Here is a 19,227-nt window from a genome sequence, read left to right on the forward strand (position 1 = left end):
ACTCTTTGAATAAAATTTAGCTGTTTATTAATTTTTTTCTGCTGCTTGTTTTTACAGAAGTATATTGCATTCATTTGAAAAAAAAACTAATTTTGGGGGGAACTTTTTTTTTTTTAAATTTTCTGTTTTTCTGGATTTTTTTTTTATTTTACTGAATATTTCTTCTGTCATTAAAAAAAATTAAAAAAAACAAGAAAAAAAAAGATACATAAAAAAAAAGGCAGAAAAATTACTCAGAAAAACAGAAACAAAATTATTCAGAAAAACAGGCGGACACATTCAAAACAGGGACAAAAAATATTCTGAAAAGCCAGGGATTATTTTATTTTATTTTACCTCTGAACTCCGAGTGACTTGTTGCTGACTCGCTAATGGCGGACACTTTTCCCGCATACCTACATACCTTATAGTCATAACTATATGACTTACTGGCTCAGTTAAGGTAAAGCATGTACCGTAATTAGTAACACACGCAGTATTGGTAATGTTTTATGCTTTCTTACTGTATAATATCATTCTAACGTAAGATAGGCATATCGTTTTATGGAGCATGTAGGTATACAAATGTCAATCGAGCAGCATGATTTTAGTAAGCCAACAATTTCTACGGGAATGTATTGCTTGCGGGAAATTGTCCATCATCAGCGAGTCTGCAACAAGTCGCTTCGAGTTGAGAGGTTAAAAAAAACTAAAATAAAAAATCTGAAAAGCACCGGCTTCTGTTTTTAATAAAAACAAGAGCGAATATATATATGTATATATATTTTCCTATTTTCTTTTTTTTTTTATATATATATTTTCCCTGTTTTCTGAGTATTTTTTTCCTGATTTTCTGAGTATTTTTTCCCTGATTTTCTGAGTATTTTTTTTAATCTTACTTCTTTTAATTTAATTTTTTCTCGTTTTTCAGAATATTTCTTTTTTCTTGTTTTTCAGATTTTTTTTATGACAAAAATAAAATATTCAGTAAAACAGAATATTCAGAAAACTGGAAAAAAAGAAATAGTCAGAAAAACAGATGTTTTTCCCCCAAGTGAATGAAATACACTTCCGTAAGTTTTGAAGCTTTTTAAGCATTAAAATAATCACCATGTTAGTGTGGTAATATGACTAATATGACCCACATTCGGTCTGAGTAGGAGTACTACACAAAACGAACAGATTCATTGAAAATGACATTATTGTACACTAGACAAAAAAAAAGTGCATTACACCAACCCACACAGACCCCACAGATCACCCGTCAGCAAACCTTAAAGTGTCGACTCGTTCGGGGTAGCCAAGACATGGCTTCACTCTTTGGCCGCCTTCGCTTGCATCTCATCTGTCAGTCATGGAATGACCAGATGTCCGTATTTCCCTGGACACTTGTTAAGACCTAAACATAGCATCTGGGATTGGAAAATGATCCCAATCTGCATATTGTAGTCCCACCCCTGCCAAGCCCCTTGTTACTTGTTTAACATGCTTGCATCTAAAACATATCGTGACAGTGAATTGGAGCAAATGAAGCAGAATTTTCACTGTAAAGATGTCAGATCAACTCATTATTCATGATCAGAGTGAGGGAATCACCAGATGGTCGGACAAACAAATTATTATCATCTCTATTATCAAATTTGTTTTTAAAGATGAATATCCCTTTTTGTCCTGTACATGCCGAATGCAAATCTGTGGGGAATAAATACTGTGAGAAGGGGAGAGTGGACGGTGTGTGCGGTTAAAAACAGCCCATTCGTCTTTCTTTTTTTTGGTCATATTGTTATGCAACATCTCATTATGCAGCACACCACTACTGGCCTAATTGTGGAATTTCATAATTTTTTCAGAAGCCTGATTTTCCCTTTCATGTTACACAAGCTGCACAAACGCACATTTTTAAATAATGTAAAATAATATGGTTGAGGGAAAATGTCAGTGTAGGATATTGTGAGGCCTAAATCAAAGTGAATCTGAATGATTTTCAAATTTGGGGTTTGCCTATGAAGATTTTTGTACTAGTTTGAGATGTAACAAACGTGATAATCAGAGAGCTCTAATTAGTAATTGCAAAAATATTGTCAATAGCCAATGAAACTATTTGTTAGAAAAACAACATCAGTGGATGACAGAACAACAGAGACACTAACGCAACTGTTAATGACATCAGTAACTACACCAGAGGGCAGGAGTGAAGGTATCACAATCTACATTTTGTTTTCTCAAAAGACTTAATGGAAAAGGCAGAGGATAAACAAAAGATGACTCATTAGCAAGAAAAAAGGAAGGCCAGGCAGGAATTTCCCCCTTCTAAAAGTATGCAGGAAAGCCTAAAAAGAAAAAAATTCTAGGACTTTTTATGGACTAATGAGAAACGGGTGATGTTTTTTTAAATTTTTTTTTTAACCACGATGATGGAAGGCTAAATCTTTATGAGAGAAAATTTCCTCATGAGCCCAAAAATACAAGCTCATCTGTGAATTTCAGTGGATATAATGGTGTAGCAGCAACAAATGAAAGCAGCAACTTTAAATGAGCTCAGGAGTCATCAGAAACATTTTGTCTGCCAATTTCAAGAAATATGCAACCAATTTGCTTTCTTCATCATGTAGCAAGACGACGACCCAAAACACTGACAAAATAACAAAAGTGAAGTTTTTGCATGGTCCAGGTTAAGGAACGACCCATTAGAACGTACGTAGCAGGGAGGATTTTGTATTCACCCATTCATGTATGTGTTTATTTGTGTATATCGAAAAAGAACACAATACTTATGAACTCATTTAATGTTGCATCATCACATCTAGCTCTTGTCATTGCTCACCATGTGCACGAGTATGCCTTCGCCAGTCGGGTGTATGGCCAGGGCTTCGTCGTAGAGATTTTTCGCTTCCTCCAGTTGACCCCGGAGTTCGGCGAGATGACCCCTCTGCAGCAAGACCGAGTGTGAGTTGGGGAAGAGTGAGCTAGCCTCGCCGATGCAAAACTGGGCCTCTTTTAGTCGCCCATCCTCCATGAACAGTTCCCCTGCACATATAGACACACAAGCCTCATTGCAGCGTGTTAAAATATAAACAATGTGGAGCTAAATTACACATAACATAACATTACATAATCCACTCCAGTGCCTGGGAATTTATGGAACCGTTGCCTAAATAAGGGCATCACATCACATAAAGCTGCCTGCCTCTGGGACAGTGAGGTTAACCCCCAGACGGTAACATCTGTGCAAGTCAATACAAAAATGAAATAAGTCATGTGCCAAAGTTCAATTCTGTCCAATGAGATGTCAGATATGGATTATTATATGATCCTTCCATGACCCTGCACCAACCGCCAAGCAATGAACTCTTCACCTCAAAACATACAGCACATGTGGTTGAGGGAGAACTGAGGTGAAACGTGTTGTGCAAATATGATGCACGCTTCTTTGCTCTTGAATGCTGCGTGAACTCATCTGTGCAGTGGCGGGTGTTCTGTTGTTCTTTTTCCTACCTTAAGTAAAGATGCACTGAAAGCAAGCACTTATCATAAAAAAATTACCATTATTGTTCCTGCAGTTGCTTCATTTTGGGAAAAATAGAGATTATGTCTATTTACTAGGGGTGTCAGGCGTTTAACATTTCTAATCGTAATTAAATGCATGACTTCAATAGTTAACTCACAATTAATCACAAATTTTATATGTAAGTTTTCATATAACACAAGTGGAAAAAATGTTAAATTAATAGAAATATGGCTGCATCTTAGTCATTGAACAGTAATTTCATAATAATTGATAAAATTGACTTCAAATTAAAAAAAAAGATGTACTGTAAAAAACAAGTGTGATACTGATTTGTGGTGATTGAGGTGATTTTTCTGCCACTAGATGGCATAATTGCATTTGTAAGCTGTTGACAGCTCAGTGCATTTTTCTTTTCATATTAAAAGCTATCTAATAATGCAAAATACAACAAATACGAAAAATACAACTTGACCCCAGTCTCCACAAATATATGCATTATTAAATTCATTACTGCTAAATTTTGACATGGACGTGTGACTGGAATTCCCCCAGTACAGGCTTTCCAAGTAAGGGATGGTCATTAATTGCGCGTTAAAAAAAAAAATAATGCCATTAAAGCACATGTGTTAAGATCCAGTCCTCGAGGGCCTGAGTCGTGTTTTTGAGGTTTCTCTACTCCAACACACCTGATTCAATGATCAGGATAATTATCAGGCTCCTGCAGAGCTTGCTGATGAGCTTAAATATGAATCAGCTGTGTTGAACGTGGTAAACCTCAAAAACATGCAGGACTCAAGAACCTTGAGGACCGGACTTTGACACCACTGCGTTATTTTGACATCCTTTATATTTACAGTTATACACAAGCAACAATGCGGCACTGTATGCGCACTTTTTTTTCTCCTGTGTGGCCAATCACATAAAAAGATTGTGACAGGAAGTGAGCGATGACAGCAGGAATGCTGGGAAGGGTAGCGTGAACTCATCCTGGTGCGATTGAGAGCTGTCACTGAAACGATGCTTTAATTCTCAGCACATGAATAACATGAGCAAAAGGCTGCTCACAAAAAATAAGTATAAAAAAATTACTGTAAGCCACAGGGGACACGACCCCGACATAACTTCAATCTGGCCCACCCACTTCAACCCACTAGGGTATTATAACACATTGGAACGCTGTTTGTTAAATTGCCCTTTTGGATCTCCTCCTCAGTTGCAACTATATTTTATGTCTTTGTGTCTGCTAAAAATAGAGTATGGCGCAAAAGTTTGCCCACGCCTGGTGTAGAGCCGTGAGACTAAAACTAGACCTTGCATCATCACTGACTGCTGACTGGTAATTGACCCCAAAAAGTTTTGGATTGTTGCGAAATAAGGAAGGACATGCAGAACTCTGCACAGATAGGCCGGGTTTGGCATTTAACCTGTTTGCCGCTACCCGTTTTGCCTGTTTTTCTGCCTCACTTGAGTTTTGTCATTTTGGTAGGCCACCTGCAGTAATCCACACCACTACTATGAGCCATTGTCTTCTGTTGACGAGTACTTGATCAATCTGTCACACTTTTCATCCTCAAGAAATCCTCTGGATTAGGACTTGAACTGCTCTACAGTATTTCCTACAACAGGTGAGGTGAGGACCCAAATGATCCATCCATTCACTACGGCTTATTCTGTTCAGGGTCAACTTGGGCGCGAGGCAACCTGGACTGGTTGCCCGGCAATCACACTACCAACTACATCTACAAAGTACAATGCGCCCGACCCATTACGATAATACAATGCAAATGTTTCGTCCATTCATCAATCTTTCGAGAGGTCAGCGGTCCCACCCAGACACTGGAATCATTAGCCTGCAATCTCTGTCTTGATGGGGTTGAGGTCACTGTGGACCAATTGGGTCCCAAAACTCTGACTAACAGCCAATCGAACAGTCAATATGATTTTATTTTTTATTTTTTAATCAGGTGCGCTGCCGTTATAGTCATACCAGCTTGCAGCCAAATACGTTCTAGGGTCGTCCAGATGTATGTGGGCCGTTGGCGATGGGTGGAGCTGATTTCTGACACTTCTGAAAGCGCCGCTTCAAGACGGGATGCTGCAACCGACGATGGACTCATTGAACCTGGACGTGTAAATGTGAAGTAAAAATAAACATGATTAAAATATGTTATTAGGATGACATGAATAAGCAGCCAATAGAAAAGCACCTTCAAATGATGTTGCTCCCATGTTTTTTAAATATTGCGCACAAGTAATACACTAAAAAAACCAACAACAAAAAAACTAATACTAATACTGAAACTAACACACTAAACTTTTTAACACTTTTTAAAGAACTAAACTAATAAAAACTAACAGAACAACCCTGAAAACTAATAAAAACTAACTAAAATTCCAAAACTACAATAACCCTACTGCCATATTACAAATAAAATGGTTTATATACTGTAGCATTTTTCTAAATATGCAAAAGCACAAATAAATTATTTGCACAATTTTTAGGACTAAACACAACTTTTCTTCATAACATTATGTGGCCCTTGCGTCCTTCTGATTTTCTGTATGTGGCCCTCAAATGAAAAAGTTTGGACACCCCTGATGTAAACATTCAAGCACAAACACCAATTCTGGCCTACTTTTTCCGGACCCCATACAGATTATTTTATTCGTTTTCAAATCTTTAGACAGTCCCGCTCCACTTTACCTCTCTCAGTTCCTTTTTTACTTGAATGGACAGACTCAAATGTTGCACAATAACGAGTGATCTTTGATTCAGAACAATACTATTACGTGTGTTGACAATATTAGAGACTTTGATAGCGTCATACAAAGACTCCTACTTCCATAACTAAGCATCATTTCAAATGAAATGCCACTAACTTACATACACCATATTGTATGGGTAACTTAAACACTACAATGTATTGTTTTAAAGTCAGCAACAATAACCCATTTTCTGGCTAATGGCACCTTGACATATTTGCCGTACTGCAGCAGACGCTGGGCTTCCCCGCTTTTTTAGATCTCCCGCTGTGGGTGATTTGAATCATAACAATTTGAGCCAGATTCACATGGCATCCACCTACTTCTGGGCCACACCGAGTGAGGTTGGGTGCCGCACATGGCCCGTGGGCCACCAGTTGAACAATTATACATGTGTGCAGTACAGCGGAAGTCGACACAAACAGAAGACGAAACAATTATTAACTCTTTGACTGCCAAATGTTATCCAAAAGAACCCAACGGTGCCAGCCGATTTGGAGCATTTTCACCCATCTTTCAAAGCAAACAGAATATTGTGCGGTATGATGACATAAATATGGTGGATACCATATGAAAGATTGGATTCCATTCTTTCATGAGAAAAAAAAAGTATGTTTCTACCTTATTACGTTCTTTAGTAATCACCATTTGAAATTAGGTCATTGGAGTGACAAAAGTGAAAATATAAAAATTTTAAGAGAAAAACAAGCTTTTTGTGAAAAGATACATTTTTTTTGCACAACAGTGACTTTGACACTAATATTTTTTGTTTATTGACAAGACAGCACAAGACGTTGCGCTGCCCATTGAGAGAAAAAAAACAAAAAACAAAAAACGTAATAACGTAAACACGTTTTTGGCAGCATTCATTAGGATTTTAGAATACGTCATTAAACGTTTTTGGCAGTCAAAGAGTCAAAGAGGTCAAAAGTCAGACCAGTGGAGGTGTCTCTGAAGTCAGGCAGAGTGAGGTGGATGGACGTTTTGCTGACTCCAGGGCTGGCATCCGGCTTCTCAACCACTGGTATACTGCTGCTGTCATCTGTCTCACTGCACGCACACAAATGTTAATTACATTATGATGAGCCATCCACAACATATATATTATATATTTTACACATCTGAAACCGTGCTGGTACTGTACGCATAGGGCCATAAACACTGTGGATGATCAATACCTATTAGTTTCTCTTTGAAAAATTAATTTGCCATAGCAGTGTAATACACATGCAACCTGCACATTAGAAAATGCAGGATACATACACATATTACTATGTACATAGTATACTGTACTGTATGTTTACTTACTTTGAGCGGCTGACATCATAGCGACTTTGCCAGATTTGCAGCATTTGCTGGCAGGTCTGTAAGGCCACAGATGGGCCATACAGGACTTCTTCAAGCTTCACCTTCGTGAACAGCAAACTAGAGCAAAAACACAAAAATCACATACTTAAAATAGACTACAGATCGATTATAGGCAAAATTACTCAGTCACCAATCAATCACAGGGCACACAGAAGAATTCACATTTACACTTGTGTACAATTTAGCCTAACAAAAGTGCTCATTTTTTGAATAGATAAATGCCACACAGGTAGGCCAGCGTCAAGATTCAATCCATAAACCTCAGAATCTGAGTTCTGGGGATATTTGTGTTTAATTTGTGCACTGCAGGGATCTGCATTCTAAATTTATTGTGTCATAGTACCAGGGTTATTATAGTTTTGGAATTTCCATTTCAGTTAGTTTTTATTTAGTTTTGTTTTTTATATTTAGTTACTTTAAATTTATTTTGAGGGTGGTTCTGTTAGTTTTAATTAGTTTTAGTTATTTAAAAAAAAATGCTTAGTTTTAGTTTGAGTTAGTTTCAGTATTAGTTTTCTTTTTTTAATGTGTGTTACTTGTGTGCAATATTTATATATATTTATATATTACATAAGGAAGGACATTTTCACTATAATTATAGTTAGTTTTGTAAACATATAATGTAGTTTTGGTTAGTTTTCATTTAAAAAAAAACATTTTTGTTTTTATTTTATTTAATTCATGAAATTGTGTTTTGAATTTTAGGTTTTCTGTTAGTTTTCATTAACTAAAATAACCTTGCATAGTACAAATTGTAATTTATCATTTTGATGAGTTTCCTGGTTAAGTGCATGTGTACATGTGTGCGTGTACGGTATGTTGAAAGGCTGATAAGGAGAGATCATAGTATTTCGTCTCACTCTTTTACTTGGAAGACAACTGGTAAAGTGATGTGGAAGTGTCAGATATAACGCCGGAGTGTGCACAAGAATGCGTGCGTGTGTGAAAGAGAGAGTGTGTGCATGTGTTAATTGCCAGTGGGGGGGTTCTTCGCGAAAGCACTCTGTCATGGGCATCACTGAGGAGCGAGGACAGACACTGAGCACTAGAGTCAACAAGACTAAAGTGATGTTGCTGTCTACTGCATCCTCCAATTATTTTATGCTCCATCCGAGGAGGGGGAGGAAGGTGGACAGCAGCAGATGGGGGGGAAACCAAGTGCATGAGGGCTATGGGGGAGGGGGAGGATCAATAGCAAAGTGAGAAGAGCTTATGTCAGGGGAGAAAACTCTCTGTGAAATGTGCCTTATTACCAGCTCATGGGTCAGTAGACTACTTGGGGGGGAGCTTAGAGTGAGAGGGGAAAATGGAAGTTGTAAGCTTGAGTGTGTGAAGGGTACACCTGCTGTGTGTGTCTCATAGGCTCCCTATTACCGTTGTGGCAAAACGTTCAGAGGCATTTTGATGGCGTAAACTCATCCCAGTGTTGAAATGCGACGTGGTGCGTATCATGTGAACTGACTCTCTCTGTGGACTAAATGGATGGTGTTGATTGTCATGTTAAACCACTTTCAGTTTAATAGAAATTAGCACTTTAAAAATGGCATTCTGTACACACGCGCACATTGGCATCCAATTCCTATCAAAAAATACCAAAACAGAAACCAAAACAAATCTTTATTTTTGAATACAAACATTTGGGTTTGGAATCAATTGAGGTAAGAGATAAGAGCAACCACAATCTGACTGGCCGCTTGATTAATTTCCCCACAAAAATAAATAAATAAATAAATAAATAAATAAATAAATAAATAAATAAATAAATAAATACAAATAAGTACTTTTGTCATGAAAAAAAATATTAAAAATAAATAGATTCAATATAACACCCCCCCACCCCACCCAAAAAAAAAAGTGCAAAAATGCAAACATGCAGAATTCAAATGTAGTTTTAAGTTGTAATATTACCATTCACCGCTAGATGGCAACATGACTTAGTTTTGCTTGCACTTATAACTGCCCTACATGTGAGTAGGCCAAATAATTTCTGGGGAATTTTGAATGATACACAGGACAAACATTTTGAGTGCGCTGGTGGAAAACAAAAAAAAAAAAAAAAAAAAAAAAAAAGCAAAACCTGAGTCCTTGCATTTAATGTTGGTTTCTTGTTCAACAGTTATGAATGGTGATTTTTATGCAAGAGAGCCATTTGCGCTAGAAAAATTATACGAAAGTTCAACGTACGTATGTGGTTATTTAGTTGAATACGTCCAATTATTTGTGGTTGGGTTAGGATTAGTGGATCTCATATCTGTCATGTTTTGGTTCTGTGGGGTTGGGATTTTGTTTTCTTTTGGTGTTTTTTGGGTGTGTTTGTCTGTGGTTGGTGTTTTTGTCATGTATTCCTGTTTTTTTCCCTTGTCTCGTTATGTCAAACCACGTCCACAAGAGTGTGTCTTCCCTTCCCAGTGTGTGACCAATCTATGCTCTAGCATAAAAAAAAAAACAACAACAAAAAAAACGTATAAATACGTCTTTGGGACACTTAGAGCATTAAAAAAAACAACCTATTTATACCTTATTGGGAGTAAATGAGTTAAGAATCTAAGGTTTCAGTTTGACCCCGAAAGTGTCGCCCCAATGCAAAATGTTTGGAAATTGGGTGGACAAAATAGAAGTAAAGTATTATATGCAGAATATCATTTTGTGTATGCCTAAGGAAAAAGAAAACTGTATGTATGGTATTCCCATATTCAGGATAATTGTTTTCCGCAAATGTAAAGCTACCGTAATTCAGTTTACTCAGAAAAGGCTTGAATTATATTCACGTGTAAATATGAACTGTTCAAAGTCATCCAAGGATAACATATGTTATTCAGCTTTCATTCAAAGAAAGCGTTTTCATTTAGAGCTCCAATCAAAAGGTAGATTTCAAGATAACGCAAAGCACATCCAATTACGGTTGTCATTTTCAGCCTGCTGGCGAATGCACCTCGTGCGCACAGAGCCGAGTGTTGCCGAGTGGATGGCGGTGAGCAGAGTTGCACTGTGTAAATGCTTAGCGGTGGCCAGCTTTGAGCGATGAGTGCCAGCATCAACTGCACTTAAAAATAGCTAGCTAGCAATGCTGCCTTGAAAAAGTGGTCCATCTACAGTATTACTCATTCTGCACCCCCACAGATCAGTTTGTTTTCTCTGCGTCACGAGCAGGTGCACACACATGTACAAAAGACGCAGAGATTACTTTATTAAAGCCTGTGCGGATATATGCCAGTTAGCCACACACATGCGTGTTCATTCAAACTGAAAACCCTTGTTCGATAAGTGCCGAATCAAAGGCTCGGATTCAACAATCTGAGAGCACAAGCATGACACACGCACAGCCCTCACACGTTGAGGTCTCTCCGTCTAATCTAACAGTGTGTACTTGTACAATTAAACAAGGTGAAAATGAATATTTTAACAACAACAAAAAAGTAACATCAATGGATGAAAGAAGGAGCTAGGGTGGAGAGAAAGTCGCAGGCTGGTGGACGAGGATGTGAGCAAAATGGAGGAAGAAGAAAATTTGCGATGCTACAGCAAGCTGACAGTTTGCTGTGCACAGAGGCAAGAGCTAACAGGGATCACACACATGCATGCACACGCACAAAAATACAGTGACACACATCATCATCCATGTGCAAGACTAAGATCCTAGACACAAGTACATCACCCCTCTCATACACACACACTACCAATTTCCTCTCAGCCCAGTACACAGACTACTGTCGTGCAATACCTCGCAATGTGAGACAGTCCCTCAACACAGGTGATATTGAAAGGGCTTGGCACAGAGAATACAACTGATTAAAATACAAGATCATGATGATGATGAATGTATTTCATCTTCACCACATCATGTGAGTTTCTGTGACTTACAACTGCTCCTCTCTATAGGCAATCTGGTGTATCTTAACAAAATTATAATAATAGGTAACAAATAGAATTAGTTGCACACATCCCCATTTGTCTATCCAATTTGTATAATGTGAACCCCCATCTGGATTATGGACAATTTTTAATGTTGCTCTATGATTAGTAGGGATGTAACGATATCCAAACATCACGATACGATATTATCACGATATTGTGGGGGCGTTGGCGATATTTAATAAAGATCACAATATTGTAAAAAAAAAAAAAAAAAAGAGCTCATACTAAAAAAAAGCACAATATTGTGCCCTACAATCTCTAATAACAACAGTGAGGCTCCCACTTGCTAATGCAAGCACACATTGATCGCTTCACAAGCAAATTAGGTTCACCTTCATCTGACAATTAGCATAGATTTTAAACATAGAAGGCCAAAACATCCCTAATGAAAATTAAATTGCACTAATTAAATAGCCACTAGAGGGTGCTAGATCTTCACAAATGGTAATCACCTGACTTTTTTTTAACAGATATGTTCCTTGTGAACATGACGACGACGATATTGTGGCAGTTTTAATATCACAATATCACGATATTGCCCTTATTGTGACATCCCGAATAATTAGGGATGGGCAAGTATCAATACGCAAGTCTTGGTATAGGGCAGATACCCGTTCTTATTTCAAGGTATCAGTATTTACGATGTCAGCAAATACCAGCTGCCCTCTTGTAGCTGTTTTACAATTAGGAGTTAGAAATGAGAAATCAGAAGAACATAAAATTGCCATTAATTTCATGTAATTTTAGGGAAATTGCTACACTGGGATAGTCTTTGTTTTATTATTTAATTGTATGTCTTTTTTTTTTTGACATTTTATATATCAAATGTAAAAATATTAGTGGCATCGGTACTTGGTATCGATATTGGTAACCACTCAAGGGTTGAGTACTCGTAATTGTATCGGTCTGGAAAAAAAGTGGTATCAAACATGCAAGGTTTTGGAATTTGGAGAAAATCCATGAAAATGCAGAGAAAAAGCATTCAAAAGGGCTGAGCTGAGATTTTTAAACTAGAACCTCTTGACTGTAAAGCAGACTTGCTCACCACTACCTCACCGTGTTACTCAATCATGACAGTGTTTATTTCAAACAGACTTTTTTTTTTTTTTTGAATGGCTATTGAATAACGACTAATTGCACGGTGAATGCTAATTAACATGGTCCAAAAGTCACAAATTTTAGTTTATTCTTTAAGGGATTATAGATTTGAGGTAAGCCCTCATTTGCACAGCAATCTGAGTATGTAATAGAAATGCTGCTATATAAAATTTTGTTTTAATGTTTCAAGCTCATTCTTATTTTCGGACTCCATTTCTCAGTACGAAAAAGCTTTGGAACAACAACTGATGCTGCAAGCTCTACCCATATGACCTCCTGGTTACCGCGGTGATGGGGATTCCTGACTCAAAGAGCGAAGGTGATTGGCTGCGTCCGGAAAAGAGCACTTAAATGGGTCAAAGTAGTCAAGTGTCTCTTCTGAGGAGGAGTGTGTGCGCGTGTGTGATTCTGCAGACAGATTGGAGAGCACAAATGAATTCATTTAACATAGAAGCAAAAGCAGTGAAGCTAGATCAGAGAAACAGACTTCAGTCCTGCTGTTTCTTTTTCTTCTTTACGAGACCTTATTTCCTTCCCGGTGTTGTTGCATTTATTTTGTGGCGTTCCTGCATTATCACTCGCTTCCCGTCCTTCCTGATGTAGTGATGTACGCCATCTGTTGGTACTGGCACCATGGTGGGCAACACTGACCCCAAATGGCCGCATTGAGAAATGCATTTTTTACACGGGGTCCTAAACACTAAGTAAACACATCTCGGAGATGATGCAACATTCTTTCATAATATCATTTGTGTGAAGCCAGTGACCCGAACTGTTACCTTCAAATCTCATCCAGATTCCTCTGTGTGTTTTTGTTGTATTCATTTGCATATAATTTATTAATTATCATTTGATATGATTAATTAAGATAATTAGAGAAAAACTAAATAAGAGAAACAGCATGTTGGGAGTGTGCATGCAGGTTGGGTCAAAGCGAGTGTTAAAAGGCTAAGGGGTATATGAGGGGAAATAGGTACCGCAATGCAGGCCTTCACTCTGGCACTTCTAAATAAGGCATTGCGAGTGTGTGTGTGTGTTTGTGTCTGCGCCGTACGCGTACGTGTGTGTGTGTGCCTGGCCTCCAACGCAGTGGAGCTGAGACACCCTATCCCTGCAAGATGACAAGTGTTGGTGCTGCGGAGCTTTTCAAGGACTCTCGCTCTCTCTTTCTCTCTCTCAAAGATTAAGAAACTACACGGTCTAAAAAGTGATTGTGTGTTTTCACTTTCCCTGCCGTATTCCCGGTTGACCGATACGTGCATCAGTATTTTCTGTTGCACGTGTGAGTGGGATGGCGTCGTGGGCTTACTTGAAGTTGTCAGGGTGTTGGCTGAGGGCCAGTTCCAAGGTGTCCAGGGCATGACGGTGGTGTTTTTGAGCACTGAGGAGAAGGCTCAGCAAATGGAGGGAGTGCAAGTCATCCCCCTGGAGTGATAAAGCCTCCTGCAAGGGCTCCATTGCTGCAGATACCTGCGGATGCATATGCATTGTTGGAGGTAACTAAAAATAAGAGTACAGTTTAAGACGTAACAAAGGGGAAGACAAAAAAATAATCTTGACTATAATATGTCCTAAGTAGCCCCACTAATCAAAATATGGTATTCTGGTTAATATTGTGTGGAATATATGATAGGCAGCAAAATCCAGCCGTTTTTATCAATATCAAAAGGTGGTCAATTTTCTACTTGCTGTCGAGTGAAAATGACATCATAGTTGCTCAGGTGTCAGGTAACAACCAATCACAGCTCAGCTTCAGAAAACAGGTGAGCTGTGATTGGTCGTTACTTGAAACCTAAGCAACTATGATGTCATCTTCAGTCGACAGCAAGTAGCAAAATGGCAGCCCCCTAAAAAAACGGCTGGATTTATGCTTCATAACTCATATTCCACAAATGTAATATGTATAATGTTTCGTACCCCCAACTGCGGGGTGCCTAAAATTGGTATCTTTGGGTTAATATGCAGCCATATTATTTTAGAAACTTTTACATGATTTAGCAACGTAAATACAGAGACGTGATTAAATTTGTTTGCTTTCACCTGCCGCACAAGAGCCAACTGCAGAGCCAAGCACATGGCAATGTGAGCATCCTGTGGGTCTAATGAATGAGCCCTGTTGAAGAAAGACAGATTGAGTCATCCCAGAGCAGACTGTGCCAAAAATGGTTGGACTAAAAACTATACAGTTTAGTATAGTTGTATAGCTCACTGCACGTAATATGTGACTTTAAGTGCTGAGGTTTTGTTTTTTTCCAGGCTCATACTGAGCCCCCTTTTAAAGGGGCAGTGATTGTGCATTGCCCATGCCAGTTCCTTGGGTTTTTTGTTATGTCTGACAAAAATAGCTTGGGATATTAGATCCCAATTATTTAACATAGTTCAATACATAATTCAATACATGTGCCACATTTTGCAAACATCTGGATTAACTAGAACTTACTTTCTCAGAATTCTTAGAGCTTTTTTGTTGTATTCATTTCGATCTTCTTTCAAAGACGCTAGAAAAAAAAAAGATAAAATCAGCAGCTTGAATCATGATAATCCCACAACATATCACGCAAAACCTTATTAACCTAGCAAAGGATTAACTGTACTTGAGACTTTTTCTTTAGCTTTGTGCTCAAAAATGTGTTTGAAGAAGGAAAAAAACAAAACAAAACAGTAAGACTAATATCTCTGTATGCACCATGTCGATAAAATTCAACATTTTTTGCCCGCCAAATTTGAAGAGCACCTGTTATGTGTTATTTCACCAGTTAATGTTATGAGGACGTCGTCAACATTTTTTGATCCACTGCACACTCTCATCCTCCTCTTTTTCTAATCAGTTTATTACTTACATAATTTAAAATGGGGGGGGGGGGTGACCCCAATAGTTTGACATGAACAAATATTATGAATGTAGTTATATTTATTGCTCAAACGCAATCTGCGTTACCTTTTGACACGAAGCGAGGAGGTAGGACTCAGACGCAGAGTGTAAGTTGGCCAACAAGGCTGCAGCTTTAATATATCGAAACTCAAAACACCTCTCAAAGAGGGAAAAAAGGCTGAACAAAAAGAGCTCCAAACTGGAGATACAAAAAGGGCACTCAAAAACAGGGACAACTAAAGGCGCTCCACAAGGGAGGAAAACAAGGGGCAAACAAAGGGCGCAAGACAAAGCAAGGCAAGACATCAAACTAGGACTGTGGCTCAAGGACTGTGAGGACGCTTCCATGCACTGAGATGTGACACTTCGGCAACGGAGGGGAGAATGCAGGTGGCTTTTATGTCCGGGTTGATTGGGAACAGGTGGTGGTGATCATGGGCGTGGACCGGTAATCAGTGAGCTGCAGGAAGGGTAAGTGACCTGGGGTGAGAGGAGAGTTAATACTTTCAAAATAAAACGGGAACCTGACTGTGAAAACAAAAGCATGAACCGCCACTCTGGTGGCGGCGTGACAGTACCCCCCCCTCAACGGCCGGCTCTCGACGGCCCAGGAATGTCAGGGTGCTCTTCATAGAAATCGTCAATGAGGGAGGGGTCCACGATGAACCGGGCGGGCACCCACTGCCTCTCTTCTGGCCCGTAACCCTCCCAATCCACCAGGTATTGGTGTCCCCGGCCCCGCTTCCTGACGTCCAACAATTTCTTAACTTTATACACCGGGCCCCCCTCCACCATCTCCGGAGGGGGCGGCGCCGGCTCGGGCGGGACCAGGGAACTGTCCTGGACTGGCTTGACCTGACTCACGTGGAAGGTGGGGTGGGCGCGGAGGGATCGAGGCAGGCGAAGGCGCACGGCGGCAGGACCTATGGTCTTGGCAATTGGGAACGGCCCCACGAATCTAGGGGCCAACTTTGGACATGGAACTTTGAGATGAAGGTGTTTTGTGGAAAGCCATACCTTTTGGCCTGGCTGGTATTGGGGTGCGGCCTTCCTCCTCCGGTCAGCAGCTCTTTTCACCCTGTCGCCTTGACGCTGTAGTGCCAGTCGAGCTGCTGACCAGATTCGGCGACATCTGCGGACCATGGCGAGAACCGAGGGGACTGAGGCTTCCTCCTCCAGGTCCGCGAAGTAAGGTGGATCGTATCCGTGAACACATTTGAATGGCGTGATTCCTGTGGCAGAGGTGGGTAAGGAGTTATGTGCAAGTTCGACCCATACCAAGTTTTTGCTCCAAGTGGATGGGTTTTGGGAGACCAAGCATCGAAGTCCGGTCTCCAGCTGCTGGTTGAGCCTCTCAGCTTGTCCATTGGCCTCTGGGTGATAGCCTGAGGTTAGGTTCGCCTTGGCTCCTATGGCTCTGCAAAACTCCTTCCAAAAACGAGAAACAAACTGGGGCCCGCGGTCCGACACAATGTGTCGCGGGAATCCATGGATCCTGAATACCTGGTCGATCATGATTTCGGCTGTTCTCTTGGCGGAGGGTAGCTTGGGTAAGGGAATAAAGCGGACCATTTTTGAAAAGCGATCGACTACTGTAAGTATCGTGGTTTTACCCTGTGAGGTGGGAAGTCCAGTCACAAAGTCCATAGAAATCTCCGCCCAGGGTCTTGAGGGGATCGGCAGTGGTTGGAGGAGACCCATCCGGGGTTGGTTTGATGTTTTATTTCGGGCACAGACTGGGCAGGCCTTGACATATTCCTGCACCGATGTCTCCATAGAAGGCCACCAGAATCTCCGGGCGACGGCGAACAGGGTCCTGCGAGTGCCTGGGTGGCAAGACAGGCGAGAGGTGTGTGCCCAATTGATCACCTGTGCTCGTAGACCCTCCGGGACGTAGAGCCGTCGTGGTGGACACTCCTTTGGAACGATCGTGTCTTGGAGGGCCTCCTTGACATCCTCTTCAACCTGCCAGGACATGGCTCCGACAATGCAGTCTCTAGGCAGGATGGGTTCGGGTTCGGTTGCTGTGGTTTCCGGGTCATGAATACGCGAAAGAGCGTCTGCTTTAACATTCTTGCTTCCGGGTCTGTAGGTCAGAGAAAACGAGAATCTGTTAAAGAATAATGACCACCTGGCCTGTCGTGGGTTCAGTCTTTTGGCTTGGCGTAGGTATTCCAGGTTGCGGTGGTCTGTCCAGATGATGAAGGGGTGTTCCGCGCCCTCCAGCCAGTGCCTCCACTCTTCCAAAGCGACCTTGACAGCCAGCAATTCTCGGTCTCCTACGCTGTAGTTGCGCTCGGCCTTTGAGAGTTTCCGGGACAAGAAGGCGCAGGGATGCACTTTTCCATCCTCCTGGCTCCTTTGGGAAAGCACGGCTCCGACGCCCAGATTGGAGGCATCTACCTCAACCACGAACTGGCGGGTAGGGTCGGGAACTCTGAGTATCGGAGCCTCTGTGAAACATTTCTTAAGTGTGTTGAATGCGGCGTTGGCTTCCGGGGTCCAGACGAAGCGTTGCTGTGGCGAGGTCAAGGCATGGAGTGGAGCAGCGATGGAGCTGAAGTTGCGGATGAAGCGTCGGTAGAAGTTGGCGAAGCCCAGGAACTGTTGCACCTTTTTTCTGGATTCCGGTGTGGGCCAGTCCCTGACCGCGCTGACCTTCTCCAGCTCCATCTCGACTTTGCCAGGAGATACGATGAATCCCAGAAATGAGACGGTATCCGCATGAAAAAGGCTCTTTTCAGCCTTTACATAGAGCTTGTGTTCTAGCAAGCGTTTCAGGACCTGGGTGACATGGTTCTGGTGGGTTTTCAAATCCGGTGAGTAGATCAATATGTCGTCAAGATACACATACACGAACTGGTCGAGGAAGTCCTTGAGCACATCATTAATCATGGCCTGGAAAACCGCTGGCGCATTAGTGAGTCCAAAGGGCATGACCAAATATTCGTAGTGGCCTCGTGGAGTATTGAAGCCAGTTTTCCACTCATCTCCTGCACGAATACGGACGAGATGATAGGCGTTGCGGAGATCCAGTTTGGTGAATATCTTGGCTTGCTGGAGCTGGTCGAATACTGAAGACATCAAGGGCAAAGGATAACGATTCTTGACTGTGATTTCATTCAGGGGACTGTAGTCAATGCAAGGGCGTAATGAGCCATCCTTCTTGCCCACAAAGAAAAAACCGGCTCCAGCTGGCGATGACGAGGGCCGAATAAGTCCGGCTTTCAATGAAGTGTCTATGTACTCGTTTAGGGCCTTGCGTTCGGGACCCGAAACCGAGTACAATCTCCCCTTGGGGATGGTAGATCCAGGAATCAACTCGATCGCACAGTCATAGGATCGATGTGGGGGAAGTGACATGGCCTTGGTCTTGCTGAACACCTCCCTGAGAGGATGATAGCAGGTGGGAACGGTGTTCAAGTCCGGGTAATCCTGGTCATTCATGAGAGACACCTGTCGGATGGCAGCGGGAGGTGCCTCTGCCGCTGGCCGCTCCACCCCATGGTGTTCACAATCATCTCCCCAGTCCAGGACTCGCCCCGATCGCCAGTCGATGCGGGGGTTGTGCAACTGCAACCAGGGATGACCCAGGACCAGTGTGTGTGATGGGGAACGGAAGACATGGAAGCGAAGAAGTTCTCTGTGCTGTCCAATGTGGATCTCGAGTGGCTCTGTGACGTGCGTGATGAGGAATAGGTCTTTGCCATTGAGCGCCCTGGCC

General features: G+C 41.2%; 1 protein-coding gene across 6 annotated transcripts in view; it reads right to left on the reverse strand.

Annotated features, from left to right (window-relative positions):
• The window catches only part of ttc7a (tetratricopeptide repeat domain 7A), a 43,798-nt gene that overhangs the window by 7,233 nt on the left and 17,338 nt on the right, over positions 1–19,227 (reverse strand). For 5 of the 6 annotated variants that reach the window (XM_077495179.1, XM_077495178.1, XM_077495181.1 and 2 more), the window contains 7 exons: positions 15,072–15,129; positions 14,672–14,744; positions 13,941–14,101; positions 7,559–7,675; positions 7,188–7,300; positions 5,475–5,609; positions 2,804–3,006 (listed from right to left, as the gene is read on the reverse strand). In XM_077495179.1, the coding sequence (XP_077351305.1) occupies positions 2,804–3,006; positions 5,475–5,609; positions 7,188–7,300; positions 7,559–7,675; positions 13,941–14,101; positions 14,672–14,744; positions 15,072–15,129 (860 nt within the window). Of the gene's footprint in view, positions 1–1,252; positions 1,379–2,803; positions 3,007–5,474; positions 5,610–7,187; positions 7,301–7,558; positions 7,676–13,940; positions 14,102–14,671; positions 14,745–15,071; positions 15,130–19,227 lie in introns of all 6 variants that reach the window. The other variant, XR_013278392.1, reaches the window with a different exon arrangement.

Source organism: Festucalex cinctus, chromosome 14 (assembly GCF_051991245.1).
Source record: "Festucalex cinctus isolate MCC-2025b chromosome 14, RoL_Fcin_1.0, whole genome shotgun sequence".
NCBI classification, from domain to species: Eukaryota; Metazoa; Chordata; class Actinopteri; order Syngnathiformes; family Syngnathidae; genus Festucalex; species Festucalex cinctus.